Source organism: Mastigoproctus giganteus, chromosome 1 (genome assembly GCF_048544385.1).
Source record: "Mastigoproctus giganteus isolate SK-2022 chromosome 1, ASM4854438v1, whole genome shotgun sequence".
Lineage (NCBI taxonomy): Eukaryota > Metazoa > Arthropoda > Arachnida > Uropygi > Thelyphonidae > Mastigoproctus > Mastigoproctus giganteus.
In genome coordinates this window covers 100,583,946-100,608,844 of record NC_143575.1, presented here as the reverse complement: position 1 = coordinate 100,608,844, position 24,899 = coordinate 100,583,946, and the positions used below count along the sequence as shown (strand labels likewise).

General features: G+C 37.2%; 1 protein-coding gene across 2 annotated transcripts in view; it reads left to right on the top strand.

The window, feature by feature from the left end:
* The first annotated feature begins 1,034 nt into the window (after positions 1 to 1,034).
* The window catches only part of Polr1B (RNA polymerase I subunit Rpl135), a 332,313-nt gene continuing 308,448 nt past the window's right edge, over positions 1,035 to 24,899 (top strand). For both annotated transcript variants that reach the window (XM_090381414.1, XM_090381406.1), the window contains exons 1-2: positions 1,035 to 1,157; positions 19,661 to 19,738. In XM_090381414.1, the coding sequence (XP_090237540.1) occupies positions 1,062 to 1,157; positions 19,661 to 19,738 (174 nt within the window). In that variant the 5' untranslated portion in view covers positions 1,035 to 1,061. The remainder of the gene's footprint in view (positions 1,158 to 19,660; positions 19,739 to 24,899) is intronic.

Here is a 24,899-nt window from a genome sequence, read left to right as displayed (position 1 = left end):
CCCCTGGGATGATCTGATTGAGACCTTGCATGGTTTGGGTAGGCTGGATGCTGATGGGATTAGTAGTAGCAGTAGTATAAATAGAGGCATATGATGCAAGAAAGCAAGCTTATGTAGCATGAGCCAAAAAAAAAAAAAAAAACATTTCACACATCCATTCGCTCCAAACGCTTGTCCAGTTCCTCCTTTAATTTATTTAAGCTATCAACTTCCACAACGATAGATGGAAGTTTTTTTCAGCAATCAACTATCCGCTGGCTAAAGGCAAATTTCTGAATATATATTCTATAACTGTCTTTCCTCAGTTTGAAATTATGCCCCCTCAGGTTCGTAATCTTAGCAAGAAGAAGAATCCCATCAGAAGTGAGCCTGCCTAGCCCATTCAATGCCTTATAAACCACAGTCAGATCCCCTCGCATAAAGGAGGATTCTTCCTCTTTCTGAGATTACGGACCTAATGGGGCATAAATTCAATTTGAGGAAAGAGAGCTGTAGAATAGATGTGAGGAAATTTGCCATTAGCCAGTGCATAGTAAATTGCTGGAATAAACTTCCATCTGTCATTGTGGAAGTCGATAGCTTAAAAATAAATCGACGGAAGAACTGGACCCTTTTAGACCGAATGAACAGGTGAAATGGGAAGTGATTTTTTTTTTTTTTTTTTGGTTTATGCTGTATAAGTTTGCTTTCTTGTATCATATGCTTATTCTTATGGTAATGTTTAATGGTAGGATACTTCTTTCCTAATTTGGGAGAGTTATATTTCTTTTTGTTTTTATCTTTGTAACTGCTTGGTGGCGCCTAGGAAGATACAACCGGCAGTGTTATTTACTACGGAGAGCTTATGGTTGTTCACAGGTGCTTCTTCGTGCATCGTATGCAGATTCTGATTTTAGTTTTTAATTAATTATTAATATTTTTAAAATATTAGTGACTAGTGTTAATATTCGATTATTATTAATCAAATCATGTGAAGTTATGTGTTTTTTTTTTTTTTTTTTTGCTTTGAATATGTTGTACTATTCTTACGTATCTTGTTAATATTCGTTTTCAGTTGAAGCATGTCGCACACGTGTTTTGGAGATGTTCCTTCCGCACCTAGTTTCAAACATTTAGAAACGAATACATTTGGAAAAATAAGGGAAACTAAAAATAAGGTAAAGTGCTCTCCTATGTTTTGTCATTAGAATTATGTATAAAACGCAAACCTGTGAGGGCTGTAGCAATATGTGAAGTTGTAATTAATTTTTATATCTTCACGAAAACTCCAGTTTTTCGTCCTGTCGAAATTCGGCCACAACACACGCAATTTACAGACAGTATATAGGGAGCAATAAGGCCTTAGTCGTCGCTGCTCCTAAAACCGTAGGCAGAAGTGAAGGTGCTTCTTGTACTACTTCTATTAGAATAAGCAGCGGCCTGGAGTGAGGGGTGCTGGCGTTTTCAGGGACTGATGGCAGTCATCGTGAAACAGGTGGGTATATGGGATGTGTTAGGGTTACTAAGAATAAGAATAGTTGCATATATACTTGCATGTATACCAATGCTAGAAGTATAGTTAATAAATTTGAAGTGTTGGTCAAGACATCAAAGGCAGATATTGTTGGGATATCAGAGGGCGCCTCCATAGCCGGGTGGGAAGGAGCAGCAGTGCGTAGCACACACTTCTTGATTAGACCGGGGTTCGAGCCCGTCACCACCAAATACGGAGGATGCGGAAAAGTCAGGGAATGACCACCGCATATCCCGGAGCAATATGGCCTTAGTTGCTAATGCTTCTAAAAACCAAATAACAAACAGTTGGGATATCAGAGATGTGTCACACAGATATTAGGAATGCAGAATTGGAATTTGGGGACTACAATGTGTATAGAAAGGATAGACAGGATAGGATGGGAAGGGGATGCTGTTAATTAAGAAAAGCATAAAATCAAAAGAAGTGCATCTAGTCGATATAGATGAACAGTGCACTGTTGAGTCAGTTTGGTGTGACATAAACACTGCGAAATCAAAAATGAGTAGGAGTGTGTTATAGGCCTAATGACTCGAATGAGTACAATGAACAATTGTACAGAGAAATAGTGGGCTAGTAAACCAGAATGTCTTATAATGGGGGATTTTAACTTCCCAGATATCGACTGGAACTTGTGGATTGGTCACTCACACACTAGTAAGACTCTTGTGGATTTATTGGATGATTGTTTTTCTGTAGCAGCATGTTCGAGAGACAACCAGAGAGGGTAATACTCTTGATCTGGTTTTCAGTAGTGATCATTCGTGTATTAAGTTTTTGCAGATAAAGGAACCACTAGGTGGCAGTGATCACAGTGTACCGATGTGGGATTTACTTAAAGATATTATTATGATCAGGGGTAAAAGAAAGGGTTTTTGCTTCCGTAAAGGTGACTACAGTGCTCTCGGACAGTTTTTAAATTCTGTACAGTGGGATCAACTGATAATGTTACCAACAGCAAATCCCGAGTGGGAATCATTCAAGGAATTAATCGTGGAAGCTACCAAAAGTTTCATACCTATTAAGAAATATTGTTCAAGGTTTAGGCCTATGTGGTTGTCAAATGAACTAATGAGACTCGTGGCAGAGAAGAAAAATGCATGGGATGCATATAAATAATCAGGCAACACAGAAGCCTATGGCAGATATAAGCTAGTCTGTAATCAAGTCACAAAGGAGGCTAGGCAGGTGAAGGCAGATTATGAGAAATTTTTGGCAAAGTATGCTAAGAAAAACAGCAAGGATTTCTATACTTATATAAACTCTAAAAGGAACGGGATGAATCTGATTGGTCCACTTGATATCGTTGGTTCGACTGTTGATGATCCTGCTCAGATAGCAAACAAACTGAATGAGTATTTTGCATGTACATTCACATGAGTTATTAAGGTTTAAAAATGCCACAAGGTTATCAAATTGTAACAGGGTGCTTAATGATTTTGTAATAACTGAGAACAAAGTGGAGGAGAAATTGTTGAAGTTAAACATAAGAAAGGCACCTGGGGTGGATGGGATCTATCCAGTTATATTAAAGGAGGTGGCAAAGGAAGCAAGCAAACCCTTAGCCATAATTATGAGAGCATCCTTGGACTCAGGGGAGGTCCCCACAGACTGGAGATGTGCAAATGTATCCCCAATTCACAAAGGGGGATCAAAGGGCGACAAGTAATTACAGACCAGTTAGTTTAACTTCTGTTTCGGGTAAAATAATGGAGTCACTGGTTAAAAATGCATTGCAGGATCATCTCGACAAGACTGCAGCAATAATTCAGACACCACATGGGTTGTTAAGGGAAAGTCTTGTCTGACAAATTTGATAGGATATTGTGATGTGGTTATAAAGGAACTGGATGCAAAAAATAAGTTTCATATCATATACAGTCAGTCCTCGTATAGCATGATAGTTGTGTTCCTAGAAATCCTCGTGCAATGCAAAATAGTGCAATATAAATAACAGGCCCTATGGGAAAAATAGGGTTAACAGGCCCTATGGGAAAAATAGGAAAAATAAGGTGCCAACCACCCAAGATTGAACACACATTTGTAACCAAAACATTACCAAACAATAAATAATCGTAATAAAATATTTACATATTTTATTACGACTATTACGTAATTAAATATTGATAATGCTTTTGTTTCTATCATAAGTAAACTTGTTTTTTTGTTTGATTTTCTATCCAAAGAGATGACAGCTGTTCCATCTCTTCCAATTCTTTGTGTCTTGATCTAATGGATTTTAATTACACTTTGAGTTGTTCCTGCTATGAAAGTTGTTTTTATTTTCTCTGAATTCTTTCTAATTCTCGGCGTTGCCTCATTTAGGCCAGTAGCACATGCAATGTCACATGGTCTTAATTTCGTTCAAAGTGTTTCAAAATTTCATATTTTTTCTCTATCAACAGAGGTGGACTGGTCATAAGCCTTACCAGGGGAACCCCAGTGGGCCAGAGGCCAGAAGCGGATGGAGTCCGGTGTGATTTTGGCCATAAATCTAGTATGAGGCCGCTACAAATTTTCCCAGGTAAGAATTTTTGATCCAGTCCGCTTCTGTTTATTGATATTGCTTTTCTTTTTCTCTCTGTGTCTGTAGTGTCTTCACCAGGATGCTTCCTTTTCACACCTTTTAAGTATTTTACTCATTTTAAGGGAATAAAGCACAATTACAAAATGAGGAGGCACGCTTGATATACATAAACAAAGCTGCACGTGTGTAGCAACTGAATAAACAACACCGTAAAGGTAGAGACACACTATGAACCCCTCACTAGCTCATATTTTACTAAAGCACATTTCTGGGGGTTACTACCATAAAACAAAAACTAATTCCAGCTGCATTTCTGCTAGTGGAATCTGTTATAAACTGATTCCACTAGCAGAAATGCAGTAGTAAACTCTATCTAATTGCATTTGCGATAATACCGATAGCTTATTGGAGGCTCAAAGTGGTGGAACCCATGTTTAGTCTCTAGAGCTAAGTTCCGGTCAACCCTTCCCTATCTCTTCCATCATGCAGTATGATTGATGACTTTTGAGGTTATGATGAACGTCGTGGCGAGATCCAATATTCCTTACATTTTGAGGGTACAGCTCTAAAACGGTTTTCGCAGGCCGGCCGCTAGTTAGTACACCGGACCGAACCTATTGGTAACTCTCTAGGAGGCTTCCGGATCAGCTAGTGTATAATCTTGCTACCTCTACTCTGCCAGATAGTGACTGGAGGGAGTCCGAGTAGTGTGTATGCGGGGAGCATTGTCGAGGCCACGTTATGTCAAGGATCTGGGTATATTCTTACCACATGTACGCCATATCCAAAAATTTCATTACTTCATACAGCATGTCCCACCCACTTTTTCTTACTATTGAATACACCATGAATTGTCAAACTAATAGAACAAGCTTATCTGCGAAAAGATCTAAACCTCCCAAGGATTTCCTAATTCATTTCACAAATATACGTGGTCTCAACTCTAATCTCAACGATGTCCATTTCCACTTGCAGTCTGCCAAACCCCATGTACTTTTTCTGACAGAATCTCAGTTATCGGTTGATTCAACTACTGCTCATCTCAGATGCCCAAATTATTCGCTGTATGATTCCTTTCGCCTCAAAGGTGGTACTTGTGCATATGTCCGTTCTGATATTCCCTGTCAGAGACTTGGCAATTTGGAATCTCCTCTCTTTGATCTTCTCTGGCTTAAAATCTCTCTACCTCATTGTGTCAAATTCATCTGTTGTCTCTACCGTTCAACCAACTCCACTAATCACTTGGAGCTCTTTGACTTCCTCTCGTTGCAACTTGACTTTCTCCAGTCCAACTTTCCTAACAGTGAGGTAATTTTCCTTGGTGATTTTAATGTTCACAACTCCAGCTGGCTTCCGTTTTCTAGTCACACCGACCCAGCAGGTCGAGATGCTGAGGCTTTTGCAATTACTAATGACCTAGCACAGATTGTTCATTTACCTACAAGAATACCGGACAATCCGAATCATACAGCCAATACGCTTGATCTTTTTCTCACAAACAACCCTTCTAAGTACACGGTCGAAGTGAGAGGTCCTTTAGGCACTTCAGATCACAACTTGGTGATTGTCTCTTCTCCAATGGAACCTTTATCTCATGGCTATTCCCAACCTCGTGTTGTTTGGCATTACAAGAATGCAAAATGGGTTGACCTGCGAGACTTCTTTTCTTCTTTTCCTTGGTCGGATTACTGTTTCAAAACTCCTGATGTCAACGTTTGCTCAGATTGTGTCAGTGAAATTATTCTTGCAGGAATGGAATCCTTTATCCCACACTCCACTTTAAAATCTCGTCCTTTATCTAAACCTTGGTTTTCCAATAAATGTGCTAAGGCTGTTCAAGAGAAGAATGTTGCATATCGTAATTGGCTTGTTTCTAATTCTTCAGTTTCATTTTCTGCCTACACCAAAGCTCGCAACAATTGTAAAGCAGTTATTAATCAGTCCAAACTAGAGTTTGAACAGGCTAAGAGTAGAAAACTTGCTTCTTGCCCTAATGGTAGCCGAGCATTCTGGTCTCTTGCCAAAGCTATTGGCCGCAACTTTTGCCCATCTCTGCTTCCACCTCTGTCCAAACCAGATGGTTCTGTTGTCACTTTAGCCAAGGATAAAGCTGACCTGCTAGCATCCCATTTTTCTTCCAGCTCATGTATTAATGAACTTGGTAAAACACCTCCCACCTTTCCCAACACGGTCCATTCAATGCCTCCTGTGGTCTTCCGTCAAAAGGATATCAGAAGGATTTTGATGAATCTTGATGCTAAGAAAGCTCCAGGTCCTGATGGTATTTCTCCAATTGTTCTCAAAATCTGTGCTCCTGAACTTACTCCTATTCTTTGCCGCCTTTTTTCACTTTCTTATTCCAAAGGTGTTTTTCCTTCTGCTTGGAAATTTGCTCATATCCAGCCAGTTCCTAAAAAGGGTGACAAATCCCTCCCATCCAATTATCGTCCCATTGCAATTACTTCTACTCTTTCTAAAGTAATGGAGAAATCAATTAACCGCCAACTCTTAAACTACCTAGAAACCTTCCGTCTGATCAACGATCGCCAGTATGGATTCCGTCGGTGTCGATCCACTGGTGATATTCTGGCTTATGTTACCCATTTATGGACTACTTCAATGGAAAGGTTCGGTGAAACACAAGTAGTTGCTCTTGACATCTCAAAGGCTTTCGATCGTGTTTGGCATAAAGGTCTTCTAAACAAGCTTCCATCTTATGGTTTGCCAACTGTTTTTAGTAATTGGTTATCCAGTTTTCTCTCTGATCGCTCACTGAGGGTGATGGTAGATGACTCTGTCTTCTAACTTCTCCACTAATGCCGGTGTCCCCCAAGGTTCAGTTCTTTCCCCCACTCTTTTCCTCTTGTATATCAATGACCTTCTTCCATTGACTGGAAATCCTATCCATAGTTTTGCCGATGATAGCACATTGCATTCAACTTTCCATTTTGAGAAACCTTGCCCTGCTCAATCAGCTTCAACTTCTCGAAAATCTGCTACCAATTCCTTAAATGCCGATCTTCAGGTAATTCTCCAGTGGGGCAAAGACAACTTAGTTGATTTCAACCCTTCTAAAACCCAGTCTTGTCTTATATCTCGCAAAAAGGATTCTTCTGCTCCTATGCTTATCTTTAGTGACACTCCAATTTCTAGGCAAAAGGATATATCTCTTTTGGGGATTACCCTGACTTCTAATCTCTCTTGGCACAAGCACATTACAAATATTGCTTCCTCTGCATCTAGAAAACTTGGTTTTCTCTTTCGCTCTCGGCGTTACTTTTCTTCCAAACAGCTGCTCACTCTGTATAAATCGCAAATCCGCCCTGCCATGGAATATTGTTCCCACATTTGGGGTGGTGCCCCCAAAACCTCTCTCAGGCTTCTTGATTCCATTCAGAAGAGGGCAGTTAGGTTAATTAATGATTCATCTCTAACAGAGTCTCTCCACTCGCTTTCTCATAGACGTACTGTTTCTGCTGCATGCCTCTTCTACAGATATTTCAATGGGCATTGTTCTTCTGAATTGGCTTCTATAATTCCCGCTCTCTCTTTCAAAACAGTCCGAACACGGGCTGCCACCAGCCAACATCCATTTACTGTCCAACTTCAAACCCACAGAACCAACTTTTCATCTTCCTCATTTATTCATTCAACTGCCGTTTTCTGGAACAACCTTCCTTCATACGTATTTCCTGAAAATTACAATCTACAGAAGTTCAAGTCCAATGTCAACAAATATCTTCTTTCGTCTCCTCAACCTCCAACCCAAGCACGGTACTAAGTACTATAGGTTCTAATACCTCTCGTGTTTGGGGTTCACATAAAAAAAAAAAAAAAAAAAGCTGGAATTGTGTGGGTTTTTACATTATTATGACGAAAAGTGTTTCCCCTTCACTGATATAAAAAACATAAATACATTTTCAGAATCTTCTCTTCATTGCTATCGTGTTGTGTTGTGTTTTGGGGTGATTCTGCATTCGACTGCCATTTCTTGTAAACACAAAGGCAAATCGTGCATAAGCGAATTCGGTTCGTGTTATATACGATATCGTTCCCCTATTTATAAATCGTGTATGATCGAATTTGTGTAGTGTAAACACATGTTATACGAAGACTGACTGTACTTGGATTTCAGGAAAGCTTTTGACACTGTTGCGCATGGGACACTATTGTACAAATTGGAGCAGAATGGTATTAAGGGTAAGTTGCTACAATGGATAAAAGGATGGTTGAGTGGGAGAAGACAGAGAGTGGTAATCAGTGGGTGCTGCTCTTCGTGGACTAATGTTATTAGTGTAGGTTCGGTGTTGGGTCCACTGTTGTTTTGTATATTTATCAATGATATTGATGAAGGTATATCAGGCTTAGTATTGAAGTTTGCAGATGATACAAAGGTTGGCAGGGTTGTTAATGACAGTAATGGCAGTGTGTTGCTGCAACAGGATCTAGAAAATTTGGGCAAATGGGCTGAGAAGTGGCAACTGAAGTTTTAACATTGACAAATGCAAAGTACTGCATATGGGTAGAAGTAACCCCAGAGAAATGTACCAACTGTGCGGTACTACACTTAAGGTGGTAGAATATGAAAAAGACCTGGGTGTAATTGTGCAGTCAGATATGAAGTTTTCTGAGCAATGCAGACAGGCTGCCAGGGCAGGTCATGGGGTTTTGTCAATGATATACAGGAATTTTGCTAGCAGGGGAAAGGAGGTGATTGTCCTTCTGAATAAGGCAATGGTCAGGCCACGCCTTGAATACTGTTTTGATACTAGAGAGCTATTAAGTGCTCGATATTTCCTATATTCTATTATATTATGAATCAACAGGGCTTACCTTTATTTTTGATATAGGAAGCTTCTTTTCCAACTCTCCTTGTCCAACTCGCTAATAATTCATGGGGAAGGCGATATCAATTTTGCAACACATTGTCATAAAGTTAGATTTTGGAGGTCTAAACTGGCTAATAATTTAGGATCGATTTTTTTCTTTTTTTTTTTTTTTTTTTGGTGCTGTGGCAGGAATTTTGAGTTAAATTTAGGGGTCTAATAATTGGATATGGGGTGGGGGTTATTCTCTACATTCCTTAAGTCGGACTAGAACTTTTCGGGGTGTCATGTTCACTGGAAGAGAGCTACTCACAATTAATCCAAAACTTTTGTCTTATGTTGTAGTGTTTGTTCTTCACGCATGTGTATAAGTGACCAATCGTCGGACAATAGGAATGGCCTACGGATATTGATTGAAGTTGCATGTAGTTTCATCTCTAAGGTTTCTGCAATAAGTAGTTTGTAGTAGTTGTGTTGAATATTTATAATTTTAGTTTCATTAAAGCCGAATGTATGTCGTTCATTTATGGCGTGGAACGAAAGTTCCGATGCATTTGAACGACCTGCCCGCACTGAAGCTTTGTGTTGTTTTGCTCGAAGCTGTGCCACTCCCATGGTGGATCCTACGTAGACAGCGTCACAATTTTTGCATGGTATACTGTATACTAGGTCATGCTGTGATTGCAATGTGGTATTTGACGGTCGATTTCTGAAGAATCTGTATAATTTGTTCATGGGTTTTGCTGTGATTTTCATGTCGGTTCCCTTGCATATTTGGTTAAGTTTATTGTACCAGTGCTCGATATATGGAATGGTGATGAAATATATTTTTTTGGTCTTGTCGGATTTTTTTGCAATGTTTGTTGCGAGGTTGTTGTTATTTATTTTATCACGGGCTATTGTTTTGACTTTGTTTATATAGGTTAGTGGGTAACCCCTATTTGAGAATCTTCTAGTTAGTTCATTTATTTCAGTGGTTAGAGAAATCTGGGTGGAAGAATATTTAAAGGCATTTAGAAATTGGTTCAGTATGACCGATTTTTTGTATGGTTGGGGATGGTAACTGTGGAAGTGCAGAAGCATCCCTTTATTAGTGGGTTTTTTATATATGCTGAAATTTAGTTTTTGGTCTAATCTGTGTATGGTAAAATTAAGGAAGTTTATGGAGTGGGATTCTGCTTCAGTTTCTAATTCAAATTTTTGAATACTGTGTACAGGTATGGAGGCCTCATTTTAGGAAGGATGTAGATTTGCTTGAGCATGTACAGAGAATGGTAACAAGATTGGTGAGGGGAATGAAGGGATCCTCTTACCTCAAGAGAGGCTTATGTTCTGCAAATTGCAGCGGCTGGAGATGAGGCACCTGCGAGGTGATCTGATTGAGGTGTATAAGACCTTGAATGAGTTGAGCACACTGAATTCTGATGGGATTCTTCCACTTGTTCAGACTACGAACCTAAGGGGGCATAAATTCAAATTGTAGAAAGACAGATGTAGAATCGATGTGCGGAAATTTGCATATAGCCAGTGGGTGGTTAATTGCTGGAACAAACTTCCATTTGTCATTGTGGAAGTTGATAGGTTAAATAAATTTAAGGAGGAACTGGACAAACATTTACAGGGAATTGTTTTTTTAATTTTTTTTTTGGCTGATGCTGTATAAGCTCATACACTTGCTTTCTTGCATCACATGCCACTAGTACTACTACAACAACATGAATGACAACATGTATCTTGAAAAAAAAATTATTAAAATACGCATTAGTATATTTTCGCGTTCGGAGGCCTAAAAAGAGCAATAAACAACAAATTAAATTAATTAAATACAGTAAACCCCCGCTATTCGCTGTATCTGTATTCGCGGTCGCTGATTTAATATAAAATGAAACCTAAAAAAATGTGAATTTTAAAGCGCCATGAACATTTTCCGCCATAAAAAAACATGGGCGTGCCTAAAATTATCTTTCCCAGTCAAAACAGCGCTCAATGGGTGGGGGGAGAGGGGTGACAAAATCGCGAGTGTATCCTTGTTCAGTATGTGTTATGCGCTTGTCATGGAAGGTTTCATCGTTTGCTTTTAATTTATATGCTTATTTATTTTATTTATAAATTGATATGCTTACAAAAGTGATAAATCTACCCTTTTTGCGGTGTAAAACAGACTTTTTCAAGTGTTTTAACGGAAGAAAATGACTTTATTGTAGACAAGTTCTTTCTAACCCGTACAAAAATATGGCTACGAATAACAAGGGAAATGTGAAAAGATCAAAGAAAGTGATGATATTAGCGAATAAAATTGAGTTATTAGATAAAATTTCTAATGGTGAAAGTGTCTCCTCAGTGGCAAAACATTATAAAATCAATGAGTCAATGGCATGATCAATCAAAAAATTGGAAGAAAAAATCCGCCGTAGTGTCCGTGAAAACGCGCTAATTGCTTCAAAAATTTGCTCTGTAACTCGTGATGTTAGATTAGAAAAAATGGAAAAAGCTTTAAATCTGTGGATTGAAGACCGAACTCAAAATAAAATTCCGTTAAGTTCACTCATCATTCGTGAAAAGGCAAAACTCCTTTATCAACACTTTAACGAAACTTGATAGCACTGGCGGGATAAGTTTTTTTAGCTAGCAAAGGCGCTGGGTTGAAATTTCTAATAAATATTACATTTAATATTAAATTGTTCCTTATTTTTATTTCGATGCCATATGCTTGCATTTCACTATGTATTGTCTATGTATATAGTCATATTATGAAAGTACATACAAAGACAAAATTTTAGACTAGTTTTTCTTATATATTTCATACTTTGGAATGGAACCCCTTTATTACTGTGGGAGCAATAACTCAGTATTCGTGTTTTCGGTATTCGCGGAATTTCTCAGGAACGTAACCCCCGCGAATAGCGGGGGTTTACTGTATATGAATTATAAATTAATTATTACCTTTGAATTATAAATTAATTATTACCTTCGAAATAAATTAATTTTCTCTCTAGATTTATTTACAACTGAAATAAAGTTCAGCTAACAAAAATAAAACTTCTATGTTTTGTAGCGGCAGTAGTAATGGTAAATGATGCCAGAACGGGAGTTTATATCGTACATCAGCTAAAAAAAAAAAAAAAAAAAAAAAAAGATGCTACACAGTTTACCCATCTGTACCCTCCAAAAATTTGTCTAGTTCTTGAATTTATTCAGCCCATCCACTTCCACAACGACACATGGAAACCTACTCCAACAATCAACCATCCACTGGCTGAAGACAAACTTCTGCACATCTGTCCTGCAACCATCTTTCCCCAACTCAAATTTATGCCCGCTCATTTGTTTAGTTTCAACAAATGGAAAAATGCCATTAAGATTCAGCTTACTCAATCCATTCAGGGCTTTAAACAGCCCAGTCAGATCTCCCTGCAGGTGCCTTGTCTCAAGATGGTGCAGTTTTCAGAACTGAAGGTTTTCTAGTTAAGAGCACCGTTTTGTTCCCTTCATCAGTCCGGTTGCCCTTTTCTTTGCTCATCCCAGCAGATCTACATCCTTCTTAAAATGGGTTCACCAGACCTGTATACAGTACTCAAGATGCAGCTTAACCATGGCCTTATACAAAGGGATAATCACCTCCTTATCCTTGCTATCAAGTTTCTGTATATAATTGACAAAACCACTAGCTGTCCTGGCAACACACCTGCACTGCTCAGAGAATTTCATGTGTGTACTATTGCCCCCAGGTCTTTTTCATTCTCCACTACCCTGTAGTACCACGTGGTTGATAAGTTACTCTGGGTTTACTGCTACTCGTATGCAGTACCTTCTCGTAAGTAAGTAAAAGTAAAGTGCAGCCATTATCAACCCACTGCAGGATGGAAACCTCCTCAACAATTCATGCTGAGGGAAATGGACCATAATCTGCCACGCTGGTCCAGTGCGGGTTGGCAGATCAACCGTATTCAGCAGTCAGTGGCTTGAACCCTGGTCTACTTAAAGAGCGTGTGCTACTGCACTCCCGCTCCTGCCCACTCTGCTACGGAGACCTACCATTTGTCAATGTTAAACTTCAACTGCCATTTGTCAGCCCATCAACCCAATTTTCCTACACCATTTTGCAGTAGCTTGCTCTGATAACTGTCGTTAACCAGCCTTTGAAACCTTTGTATCATCTGCAAACTTAGACATTAAGGCTGATGTACGTTCATCAATATCATTGATAAATATTGAAAATGACAATGGGCTCAGCACTGAACCCTGGGGAACTCCACAAAGAGCAGTGCTCATTGATGCTACTCTCTGTCTTCTTCCACTTATCCATATATCCTTGGCTATAACTTGGGCTTAATGGCATATTGCTCCAGTTTGTTCAGCAATAAAAGATCGGTGTAAATACACCATAGATAGCTTATAAAATAAAAATGCGTGTGCAAGCCTTGGGCTTGTGCATGCTGTTCCATTTCTTCTAAGTACAAAAAACATTTCTGGTAGTTATCTTCTGTAAGCCCTTTTAACACTTTGGTAATTTTTTTGTGATGTCTTCAATGAAAGTGGGTTCCCTGAAGTACACTTTGCAGTTTAGCAAAGAGAAAAAATTTAGAAAGGGACTAGGTCTAGCGGGTAGGGTCTAGCTCATTGACGAGGATTTGTTTTTCCAGAAACTTCCAAACAGAGAAACATTGGTTGTTGCTGGAATGTTGTCTTGATGGAGCATCCAGCCATCCTTCAACAACTCAGCCTTTTTTTTTTTTTTTTTGAATTTTTTATTACAACTTTGTCAAAACTTTAATTTAGAACTTTGATTAACAGTCTGATTTGGTGGGATATATTTAGCCATAATAATTTCTTTAATATTGAAGAAAGCATGGTTTTCATTTTTGATTTGGACATTCTTGCTTTTTTTTGTTCTGGGGGATTGTTTTGTCTTCCATTGTATTGGCCGTGTCTTTAAATTTCTGGATTTCACTGGAAGAGTCAACTTTTATCACAAGTAATTACAGTACCCAGAAAATCTGGAACTTAATTTTTTTCAAAATATCTTCACAAACTTGGAAACTTCTCATTCTTTGATCTTCATTCAAAATTTTTGGTACTACCTTGGCATGCACTTTTCCCATACCTAAATTTTCAGTTAAAATTTGGCTAACTTGTTTCTTTATCCATATTGAGTACTGATGCAACCATTCTACTGATTAATGGCCTTACACAGTCCACATTTTCATCAGCTTTCTTGAGTATTGGACAGCCTAGTCTTTCATTGTCTTCCACATTCTCTCTTCCTTCTAAAAAATCTTTTGTGCCATTCAAACACACAAGCTCTTGACATAGTATCTTCCCCATAAATTTGATGTAAAGAAAACCTGTCTCACTGCAAAGTGAATGAGTGTGTATTGGAATGTGACTTGGCAGACAACTAGGGAAAGGTCCATGGTTAACTGCTGTGCTCTTGTTTCACAGGTGTGGTGGTGGTGCCAGAGTTCAAATATAGTATAAAATTTTAATAAACCACAAATTAAGAAATGTAGTATTGTAAATATAACACATTGTTAATTTTCAAGCATTAATATACTAATTCCATAAAATTATCTAGGTGATAATATACTGTATTACATTAATAATTTACTGTATTTCAAGCAGTGGAGTCAAGTATATTATTATTATTACTATTATATGTACACTCCTGCCTGAAAGTTTGGAATCAGAGCATATAACAACAGTTTTTGTTAAATTTTTTGAAATTAGCTGACAATGTAAGGTTTAATATTAAAAAAATGATACACTCAAAACAACTGAAAATCTTCAAAGTATTTTAAGATTTTTATTAAGTATTTAAAAATGTATAGCAAAAAAGAATTTGAATGATTAATATTAAAAACTATACTGATTTTTCAACAAAATATCCTCCATGAGATTTTATTGCTACCTTACACAAATGTGGCATATTGGAATTATAATTTAATTTCCTAACATTATTGCAAGCAATCTGCAAGTTTTCCTGTAAATTTTGTGAAGCTGGGCAGACTTCACGGACTTTGATGGCTTAGATGAAATCATAAAAGCTGTATTGGGTTTAAGTCAGGGTGGGCACGCCACATTTTGGTTGCTAGATAGTTCCAGTGCAGATCTGTGCTTTGGATGACTGTCTTGTCGTAATTTAAAATTTCTTCTACAAAAACAGTCTGGAGCATATCACATTATGCTCAATGATGTTTTTATAGTGTTTTCTTAAAATTCATTCAGCTGACAATATCACCCACTCCAAGAAAATAGACGTACCACTAGATCATGATGACGACCACCATGTTTTTTTTTTTTTAGTTTATTGTCTCGCTTAAACTGTGTATGGATCCAAATATTTCAATTTGGATTCATTTGTCCACAGTACATTTTTCCACTCTTCAGTTCTCCAATGTTGATGGCTTTTAGCTCAACTGTTTCTTTTGATTTTCTGGTTTTAATAAGAGTTTCGTACCACTACACAGCCATGAAGTCCTTGTTTAAGATGAAGTTTTACAGTGGATGTAGACATGGGAGTCTGTTTCTATTGAACTCAGCTTAGATTTCATTGCATTGAGTTATTGATTGCACCTTTGAATCAGTGTTATGGTCTTATCTTGTGCTTCTGTTGTTATGTGTGGTCATCCTGATTGTGGTTTGTCCTTTAAACTGCCAGATTCTTTGAATCGCTGAATGGTAGTTTGTACTTCTTCAAATGAAACTCCTAGTTTTTGGCCAATACTTCTCATGGAATAACTTTCTTTATACAGAGTTATAATAGCAATTCTTTTTTTAACAATCATTTCCTTATTTCTTGCCGTGTGTATCATGAAACACAAAAGTTATACCAAACATTCTTTTTTTATGATAGGTGTTCAGTTTTATAAGTTACAGCTAACTCATCTGTAATCTTCATCTATAGTAGTGAAACAATACTCCATTTCTAGAATCATCTACAATATTCAAGAATCTTCTCCAATCTTCTAAAACAGTGGTTCCCAAACTGTGCTCTGTAGATCCCAAAGGATCCGTGATCAGTTCCCGGGGGATCTGTTGATAATTTCTGTAATGCCTACTTTGAATTTTGCTTATTTTTTTAAACAAAATCTAAATATCGTTACAGATTGGATGTCACACCTGACATTACAATTTAGTTCTCTACAATCACTCCCAACTTTAAAGGACTTTGGGAGATGAAAAAACAATCCCATTCTTCACACTAGTAGCCTATGAGGTATGATAGATTGTATACTGAAATAGTGACAGTTTATTATTCAGTTATTGTCAGTCTGAGAAAGGTAGATTGTAAACATATAATCAATCCGTTCTGGGATATAAATTTTTAATTTTGGATACCTGTTGTCCAGATGTCCCATATTTAAATGAGCTAGGATGTGAGGACCTGTGGTTATTTTTCGAAGCCAAAAAAGGGGTCTGCGAGCAAAAAAAAAATTTGGGAAACACTGTTCTAAAACATTTAGGGGAATCCCTTACACCATTCTAGAATATTCTCAAATCTATAAATTTCTTAAATATTACTTAAGTTTTTTGATTTTTATATATAATAGAAAATATTTTAATAAATCTTGGTTGGCCCTATTTATAAAAGTTGGTCCTATTTTAATAAAAACTTTCAAAATTAAGAAAAATTAAATGTGGTTCCAAACTTTCAGGCAGGAGTGTATATATGGCTGTCATCCTGTTCTGTACTCTATGAGCAAGTTACTAAAATCTGCATTTACAGTGAACACCTGTTATAGCACTTTCGGAGGGACTAGCCCAAAGAGCACTATAACCAAGAGAGCATTATAAGTAGAATTGCCTTTTTTTTGGGCTGCAATTTTTGCATTTTTTTCAATATTTGGTAGATAACATTGTTTTATTTATTGCACTGTCTGCAAAGCAATGGTTAATATACAGATCAGAAATCTGTACACTAGCATTTTAAATAGCACTGTAGATGTTAAAAAGTGCCTAGTATTTCATAGATTGACCACTTGACTATAAGAAAAAGGATTAAAAGTAGGAGACTGCTATAAGCAGCAGCATTAAAACAAAAGTTTACTGTATATAATTTTGCATAAACTTTTTTCAGCAAAGTGTTAAATGTTTTATGCCACTTATTAAAAAGGTGAGTCGCACAACACATCCAAGTTATTTATTTTTGTACAGAGTTGGAAAAAACCTCAGATTTGTATACAGCTAAGTGAAAACTAAGTTTGTTGAAGGATGCCATTTGATTAAGTTTGCAAAGTAGCAAAGCAAATACTAATTTCTTTGGAGAAAGCAAATACTAAAAACAAATACTTTCGCCTCGTATCATATATTTTTTTTAATGAAAATTCCCAAACACGAAAGGTATTATAACCTATAATACCTAGTAGCTTGTGTGGGTTGAATGCTGAGAAGATGAAAGAAGATATTTGTTGACATTAGACTTGGATTTCTGTAGATTGTAATTTTCAGGGAATACCTGGGAAAGGAGGTTGTTTTAGAAAATGGACATTGAAGGAATAAATGAACAAGAAGAAAAGTTGGTTCTAGGAGTTTGAAGTTGGACAGTAAAAGGATGCTGGCTGGTTGTGACATGTGTTCGGGAGAGATAGGGGGAATTATAAAAGCCATTATTCTTCTGATAAAATTATATCAGAAGAACAGTGTCCATCTAAATATCTATAGAAGAGGCATGCAGCAGAAACAGAAAATCTATGAGACAGAGTTGAAATACTTTGTAACAGACGAGTCATCAATTAACATAACTTTCTTTTGAATGGAGTCCAGAAGCCTAAAGAGGTTATAGGAGCGTTGCCCCACATGTGGGAACAATATTCCATGGTAGGGTAGATTTGAGATTTGTACAGTGGGTAACTATTTAAAAAAAATGCAATGCCAAGAGTATTGCATTTATTTTTGCTTGAAAAGGAAAACAAGTTTTTTTAGATGCATAGCAAGCATTATTTTTATGTGCTTTTTTTTTTTTTTTTTTTTTGGTAGTTGTTGGCACATCGGCTTCTGTGGCCATAATGCACCTCCCAAGGTTTTTGCAGTACTTTGATCCAAGCCCGAGGCGGGATTCGAACCCGCGACCTTTGGGTTGCCAGGCAGGTACTTTACCCACCTGGCTAGCCTGGTTGGCTTATGTGCTTCTGCCAGCAGAGATTAGAAGTCAGGATAATCTCTAATAGAGATATGTGTTCTTGTTGAGAAACCCAAGTGTTGTCGAAGATAAGTATAGGAGCAGAATAATCCTTTTTGTGAGATATAAGACAAAATTGAATTTTAGATGGATTGAAATTAACTAAGCTATCTTTGCCCCACTGGAGAATTACCTGGCAATCAGAATTTAAGGAATAGGTAATGGATATTTGACAGTTTGATGCTCTTTGTGCAGGTCAAGATTTCATAAACTGGAAGGTGGAATGCAATGTGCTATTATCAGCAAAACTATGGATGGGATTTTTAGCAATGAGAGAAGGTTATACAAGAGAAAGATTTGAATATCAGCATTAGTGGAAAAGTCAGAAGGCAGAGAACCATCACTCACAGTGAGCAGTCAGAGGGAACACTGGATACCCAATTACAAAAAACAGCTGGAAAACTATAAGATGGAAGCTTATTTGGAACACCTTTATGCCAAACATGATCCTGTGAAATGTCAAGAGCAACTGCTCGAGTTTCACCAAACTTTTCCATTGAATATGTCCATGGATGGGTAACAGAAGCCAGCAGATTAACACTGCTGGAATCTATACTTGCAATCATTAATCAGATGGAAGGTTTCTGGACAGTTTAAGAATTGGCAGTTAATGGATTTCTTTAGAAAGAGTAGGTTTGTTTGTTATTTGGTTTTTAGGAGCATTAGCAACTAAGGCCATATTGCTCCGGGGATATGTGATGGTCATTCCCTGACCTTTCCGCATCCTCCGTATTTGGTGGTCACTGGCTCGAACCCTGGTCTAATCAAGAAGCGTGTGCTGCGCACTGCTGCTCCTTCCTACCTGGCTACAGAGGCGCCTAGAAAGAATAGGAGTAAGTGCAATGGTATGATAATTGGATGGGAGAAATTTTTCACCCTTGGCTGGATATGAGCAAATTTCCCAGAGGGGAAAACACTGGTGGAATAAGAAGTGTAAAGAGGCAACACAGAACAGGCGTAAGCTCAGGAGCACAGGTTTTGAGAACAAGTGGAGAAATACCATCAGGATCTGGAGCTTTCTTGTCATTAAGACTGTTTAAATGTTTCTGACATCCTTTTGATTGAAGACTGCAGGTGGCATTATATAGTTTTTTTTTTTTTTTTTGGTAGTTGTTGGCACATCGGCTTCTGTGGCCATAATGCACCTCCCAAGGTTTTTGCAGTACTTTGAACCAAGCCCGAGGTGGAATTCGAACCCGCGACCTTTGGGTTGCCAGGTAGGCACTTTACCCACCCGGTCGGCGCATTATATAGTAATAATATATATTAAATGGGAGTTACATTTTGGTAATAAATCATTTGCAAAGACATTTCAATCACCCCTTGTGCTGTGAGCTTACTGCATGATATTGTATTCCATTTCAATGATTTTATATTCAATTTTGTTGAATTGTGTTATCACATGAAAAATTAAAGGTAAAAGTTTGACTTAAAGGGATTACGGTCTTCTGTAGTTATGTGAGAGGGCTTAGTGTTTCATCCCAATAAATTTGGGTGCCCTATATGAGTTTGTCTAGGCAAATCAATAGCTTGATCAGTTTTAACCTTTAAAGATGATGACTTGATTTTTTCTGAATAAGTTGAGCTAAAATTAAAAATTTTCCTTTTATTTTTAGGCACTTCAAGACATTGCAAAAGCTCATGTTGAATCATTTAACTTTCTGTTAAGAGAAGGTCTTGGCAAAGCAGTAAAGGTTGGTGTTACATATGATTTCAGATTTGATATCCTAAAATGTCTTGTATAGACTTAAGGTGGAATGAAATTTTTTTTGTTTATTCCAGATATTGTCATTTGAACTCCTTTCACTGCATTGATTTGCACCACTAAAGGAATAAACATTTAAATGTGTGAATTTCTTAAAACATCATTTCCCAAACTTTGTTAGTCATGGAACGCTTTTCATCTCACAATATATTTACGGAACACTTACGAAACACAAGTTTAGCAGGAGAACTATTTGCTAATATTTTATTTCATACTACACACTGTGCATCGGGAGTATCTTTATTTCGAAAACATGTAAATCCGAAATATTTTTTCACTTCAGATTTTTGGGGAACAAAAGGCTGTGATTGTTCATTCTCACTTTGAAATGTGACAATATCAACCACGGTTGCAGTACTAGAAGTGGCACCTCCGTAGCCAGGTGGGAAGGAGCAGCAGTGCGTAGCACACGCTTCTTGATTAGACCGGGGTTTGAGCCCCTCACCACCAAATACGGAGGATGCGGAAAGGTCAGGGAATGACCACCACATATCCCGGAGCAATATGGCCTTAGTTGCTAATGCTCCTAAAAACCAAATAACTAACTAATTAGTACTAGAAGTACTTGCTTCTCATTTTAAAGTTCCTTTTTTCAACCACAAATCCATGGTCATTTAATTTAATAATAATATTTCGAAATACTGAAAATCAAAAAAAATTTATACTAGGAAATGAGTTTAGTTATGATAACGGTTCTCTTCTCTCTCTCTCTCTCTCTCTCTCTCTCTCCTTCAGCTCATGTACTCCAGACTAAATTGCACACGAATGGCATATTAGATCACTACATTGCTACTTTTTCATAGATGCCATTACCTTTATGCAAAAGCCTGCCAAAATAGTGTTCCACGGTCTGTTTGATTATTAGTTTATGCCAGTATATTAATAACCAAAAATAATAAATAATGGCAAAAGTTATAATGATACAAAAGTGGTGTACGCTACAAATATGCAAAATCGATTTATTTAATTTATTGTTTTAATTATTAATTACGATTTTTCACTGAACACTTGTTCACATCTCACTGAATACTAGTGTTTCGTGGAACACAGTTTGGGAAATGCTGTCTTAAAATATAAGCAATATATACTTAAAAGGTAACTGGTTGGTGTATTAAACTGTGGCAATAAGAAAACATAAATGCTGAAAGTAGATTGTATTGATGACTTAAGAACCATCAGTGAAATATAAGAAAAAGCATGCTAATTAAAATTATGATGGTGATGTTATGGTTATATCATAATGCAGTATGATGATGTTACAATTATAATCAGTGATGCTATTATGAAAGGGAAGTGGGATGGTACCCTCACCATCCAGCAATGCACAAGACCGTAGAAGCTCGTTCCACATGACTAGAGTGCACTCAAAAGGGTAGTACAACAATCTTGTCAGACATCCCTTCAAAACAACAACCAGGAGTTTAAAGTGTCAACAGAGATTCAAGTCTGTACAAATACATTGCATTCAGAGCTCTATAGCCTTGGTTTTCATTGGAGAATCTAGTGAATATGCCAAACATTCCAAACAGGGCTGGCCCTAGGGGTGCACAAGTGAGATACTTGCCACAGGCACCACCTAAAGTAGGTGCTGCAGCTAGATCCGCTAGTGCATATATATGAATGTTAAGATACAATAAGAATTGGGCACCTTTACAAGGTTTTGCTTCAAGTGCTACAAACACTAGTGCTTCCAACCACTTAGCGTTCTTGCCTTGCCTTGCATGGTGCAACAAATGCCATAAACATAAACATAAATGCCACAAATTCCGCAGAGCAGTGAAAATCTGTTTCATGGAGGGGTGAATTGCATTATACCCTATTCTAATCAGATGGGTGGGCGATAGATGCCTGGAGAACATCTCATCCAAAGTGCATTGTGTCAACAGTGAAATTTTAGAAGGTGGGGTTATGGTATGGAGCTTTTTCTCATGGTATTGCATGGGACCTTCAGTAGTTTTGTAGGGTGCCATAAACTCTGACACCTACTTTAACACTTCGGAAAATTCCATGCTTCCTTCGAGGTAGTACAGACCTATCTTTGTTTTGATAGGATAATGCCTATGCCATACCACCGGTGATGTTCAAGGATGGTTCATGAATATGAAGGTTTAAAGGTTGGATTGGTTAGCACAGAGTCCCGAGTTAAACTATACCTGTGGGATGAACTGGGATCAGGTGAGGGCCAGACCAGCATGACCTGTATTGGTGGCTCGACTAGTCATTGTTATGAAGGAGGAATTGAGGACTGCCCATTGTGGTCTATTGTTTGTTTCCACCCTCCTGGATAGGCTTTCCTCCTGAAATTTCCTCCTGGAAAGCCTATCCAGGAGGGTGGAGTGTGTCATTAGTGGCCAGAGGGAGTGTGAAGTGTGATTAACGTAACTGCATTTACATGCAGTGACGTTAATGTGAAATTGACATGTCTGGATACTTCTCGGTGGGTAGTGTAACTTCCAGGATGAAATAGGCCCAGAGTTATAAGACTTGGAAAAGAGATGTGAATTTTTGGAATTCATGGAATTCCAAAGATTCATATTTTCATATTTAAGTTTAAAAAATTTTGTATCTCAGTCTTCTAATTAAGATATAGGCTTTTGGTTTGTGTCAATTTTCAGTTTTGATATGATTCAGATGATAAAATAATCAAAATGAAAAAAGGCAGTTTTATTTTTCAACATCATTTGAAGTGGCATTTAACTTTGAAATTTTTGGAGAACTGTTTTAAAATATTTAGAAAAAATATATATATGTCATTCTTAAAGACTTGAGCGCACGTATGCCAATTATCAACTTGGAACAGCTAATAGGATCATTATGAAGGGGGAAAAAATGATGAAGTACTGTTGTTGAACAGGGTTTTATATTAGAATAGCAGTTCTCACAACTTTTTTGTTATATTAATGAAAATACAATGATATAAATTGTGGGTGGGCCCTATATCGGGTTAATGCTGTGATATCACTGATGTGCATGTAAATTGCATTACATACATATTAGAAAACAAAACAACACTTCTCAATGAATTTAGATATAAAAAATAGTGGGGCCTCATACAAAAGGTTCATGGGCCACACTTTGTTAATCCCCTGCATTAGAACATTTTAATATCTTTACACCAACTGGCGAAAGCTCTTTTGGATTACAAGTTAAATAATATTGTTTTAGCATTATTATAAAGTATAATAATGCTAAAATTGCTTCAAATATAAAGACAAAAAGTAGTGTTAATTTCATCTGATAGTGAATCCCTGCTTATAAGCCTGAATCTGAAATAATTACTCAAATAAAAGAAAAATGTATTGAAATAAAGACAACAGCCGAAAAATTACAAATCTTGACTGTATTGCAAAAATGTTAGAGTTTACAAAAGCTGTTGATTGACTTGGTGCAGGGATTTCATTTTGACGATGTAAGTGAATCAGTGCAGAGAAAATTCATTCACAAAAGAAACATATTCAGAAGAGGCTTGTATTAAATAATGCGCAAAAAATATATATACACTGTTTAAGAAGAAGCAAAAGTTTCTGAAAAGGTATCTTAAAATTTTCTGAACTACCTTCCAAAAATTGAATTGTGTTTGTGTAATGCTAGTGAGATCTGTAATATTGGTTTATATATGTGTGTTTATACCGCTCTCATCAAAATTCAAACGTTATGATTTTCATTTTTAAGTTTAAAAAATTTTGTATCTCAGTCTTCTAATTAAGATATAGGCTTTTGGTTTGTGTCAATTTTCAGTTTTGATATGATTCAGATGATAAAATAATCAAAATGGAAAAAAAAAAATGGAGTTTTATTTTTCAACATCATTTGAAGTGGCATTTAACCTTGAAATTTTTGGAAAACCGTTTTAAAAAAATTAGAAAAAAAATATATATGTCATTCTTAAAGACTTGAGCACTTCTACTGCTAACTGTTTATGATGAACTTCCTATTGCAGCTAAAGGCCAATTGCAAGAGTTTTATGTTAATTTAGTGAGTGTGATTATAGTTTTAAGAGGCCCATTCACGATCATACGTGTATGACATACCAAAATGACTGTGTACGGCATTGTATGATGCTGTTTGACACACCAGACTCATGTATGACGGAAATCAAATCATGTTTGATTTTTAGTTGCAGTGTGTCACACATTGTTTGAACGTGTATTGAGGTGTTTGATGTTGCTTGTCATTCTTGAGCTGTTCTCTGTAGTGTGAACATGGCAAACAAAGATTTTTTACGTGACTTTATTGATGCATATCGCAATACGCCTGCATTGTGGAAAATAAAAAGTGATTGTTAAACATAAACAATTAAAAGAAGAGTTTTACAAGAAATTAACAGGGATTTTGAAACAAAAAGAACCGGTAGCTAGTATTGGCAACACAAAAAGAAAAATCAGCTCCTTGCGATCATCGTACAGGCACGAACTAAAAAAAATTGAAGCCAGCAAGAAATCAGGAGCTGGATTGGACGACATATATACATCAGCACTATGGTACTCCAAGGACCTGGAATTCCTCCGCGACCAAGAGGAACAAGTATGTGGGTCCAATCGCCCGGGGAGCGATGGCAATGGGAAATTTCAAGTCCTCAAATGTGCAGCTAGTAGCCAAGTATTGCAGTGTGCATGACAAACATTGATATGGAGATATTGGTTCTCTTATCACAGTGTCTTTTTTCTCAATATAAGGTGATACCATCACTAGAAGCTCCATGAATGTCGCATGGTCCATTCGAAGATAGTTCTGGTAATCAGCTGGTGATGTCAACAGTAATTCATCCAAAAGCTTATCATTAGCACAAAGGAAGGATAGAATAATAGCAATACAAGCCTCTTCTTTGCTGTCTATAATAGCTTACTAGTACCATTTGATTTGATGGTCCAAGAATGACTATTTCATATTTTGTGTATGTCACACACGTATGATGGTGTATGGGCATTCAACATCAAACATGGTATGAACAAACACGAAGCATGTCATACATGTATGGTATGATTGTGTATGGGCCCCTTTAGACTCAGTGCCACTCAAATCATACAAAGGGTACTAGGAAAGTTTTGCAATATGACGCAACAATGAATCACAGGAAGTTGCTGCATGTT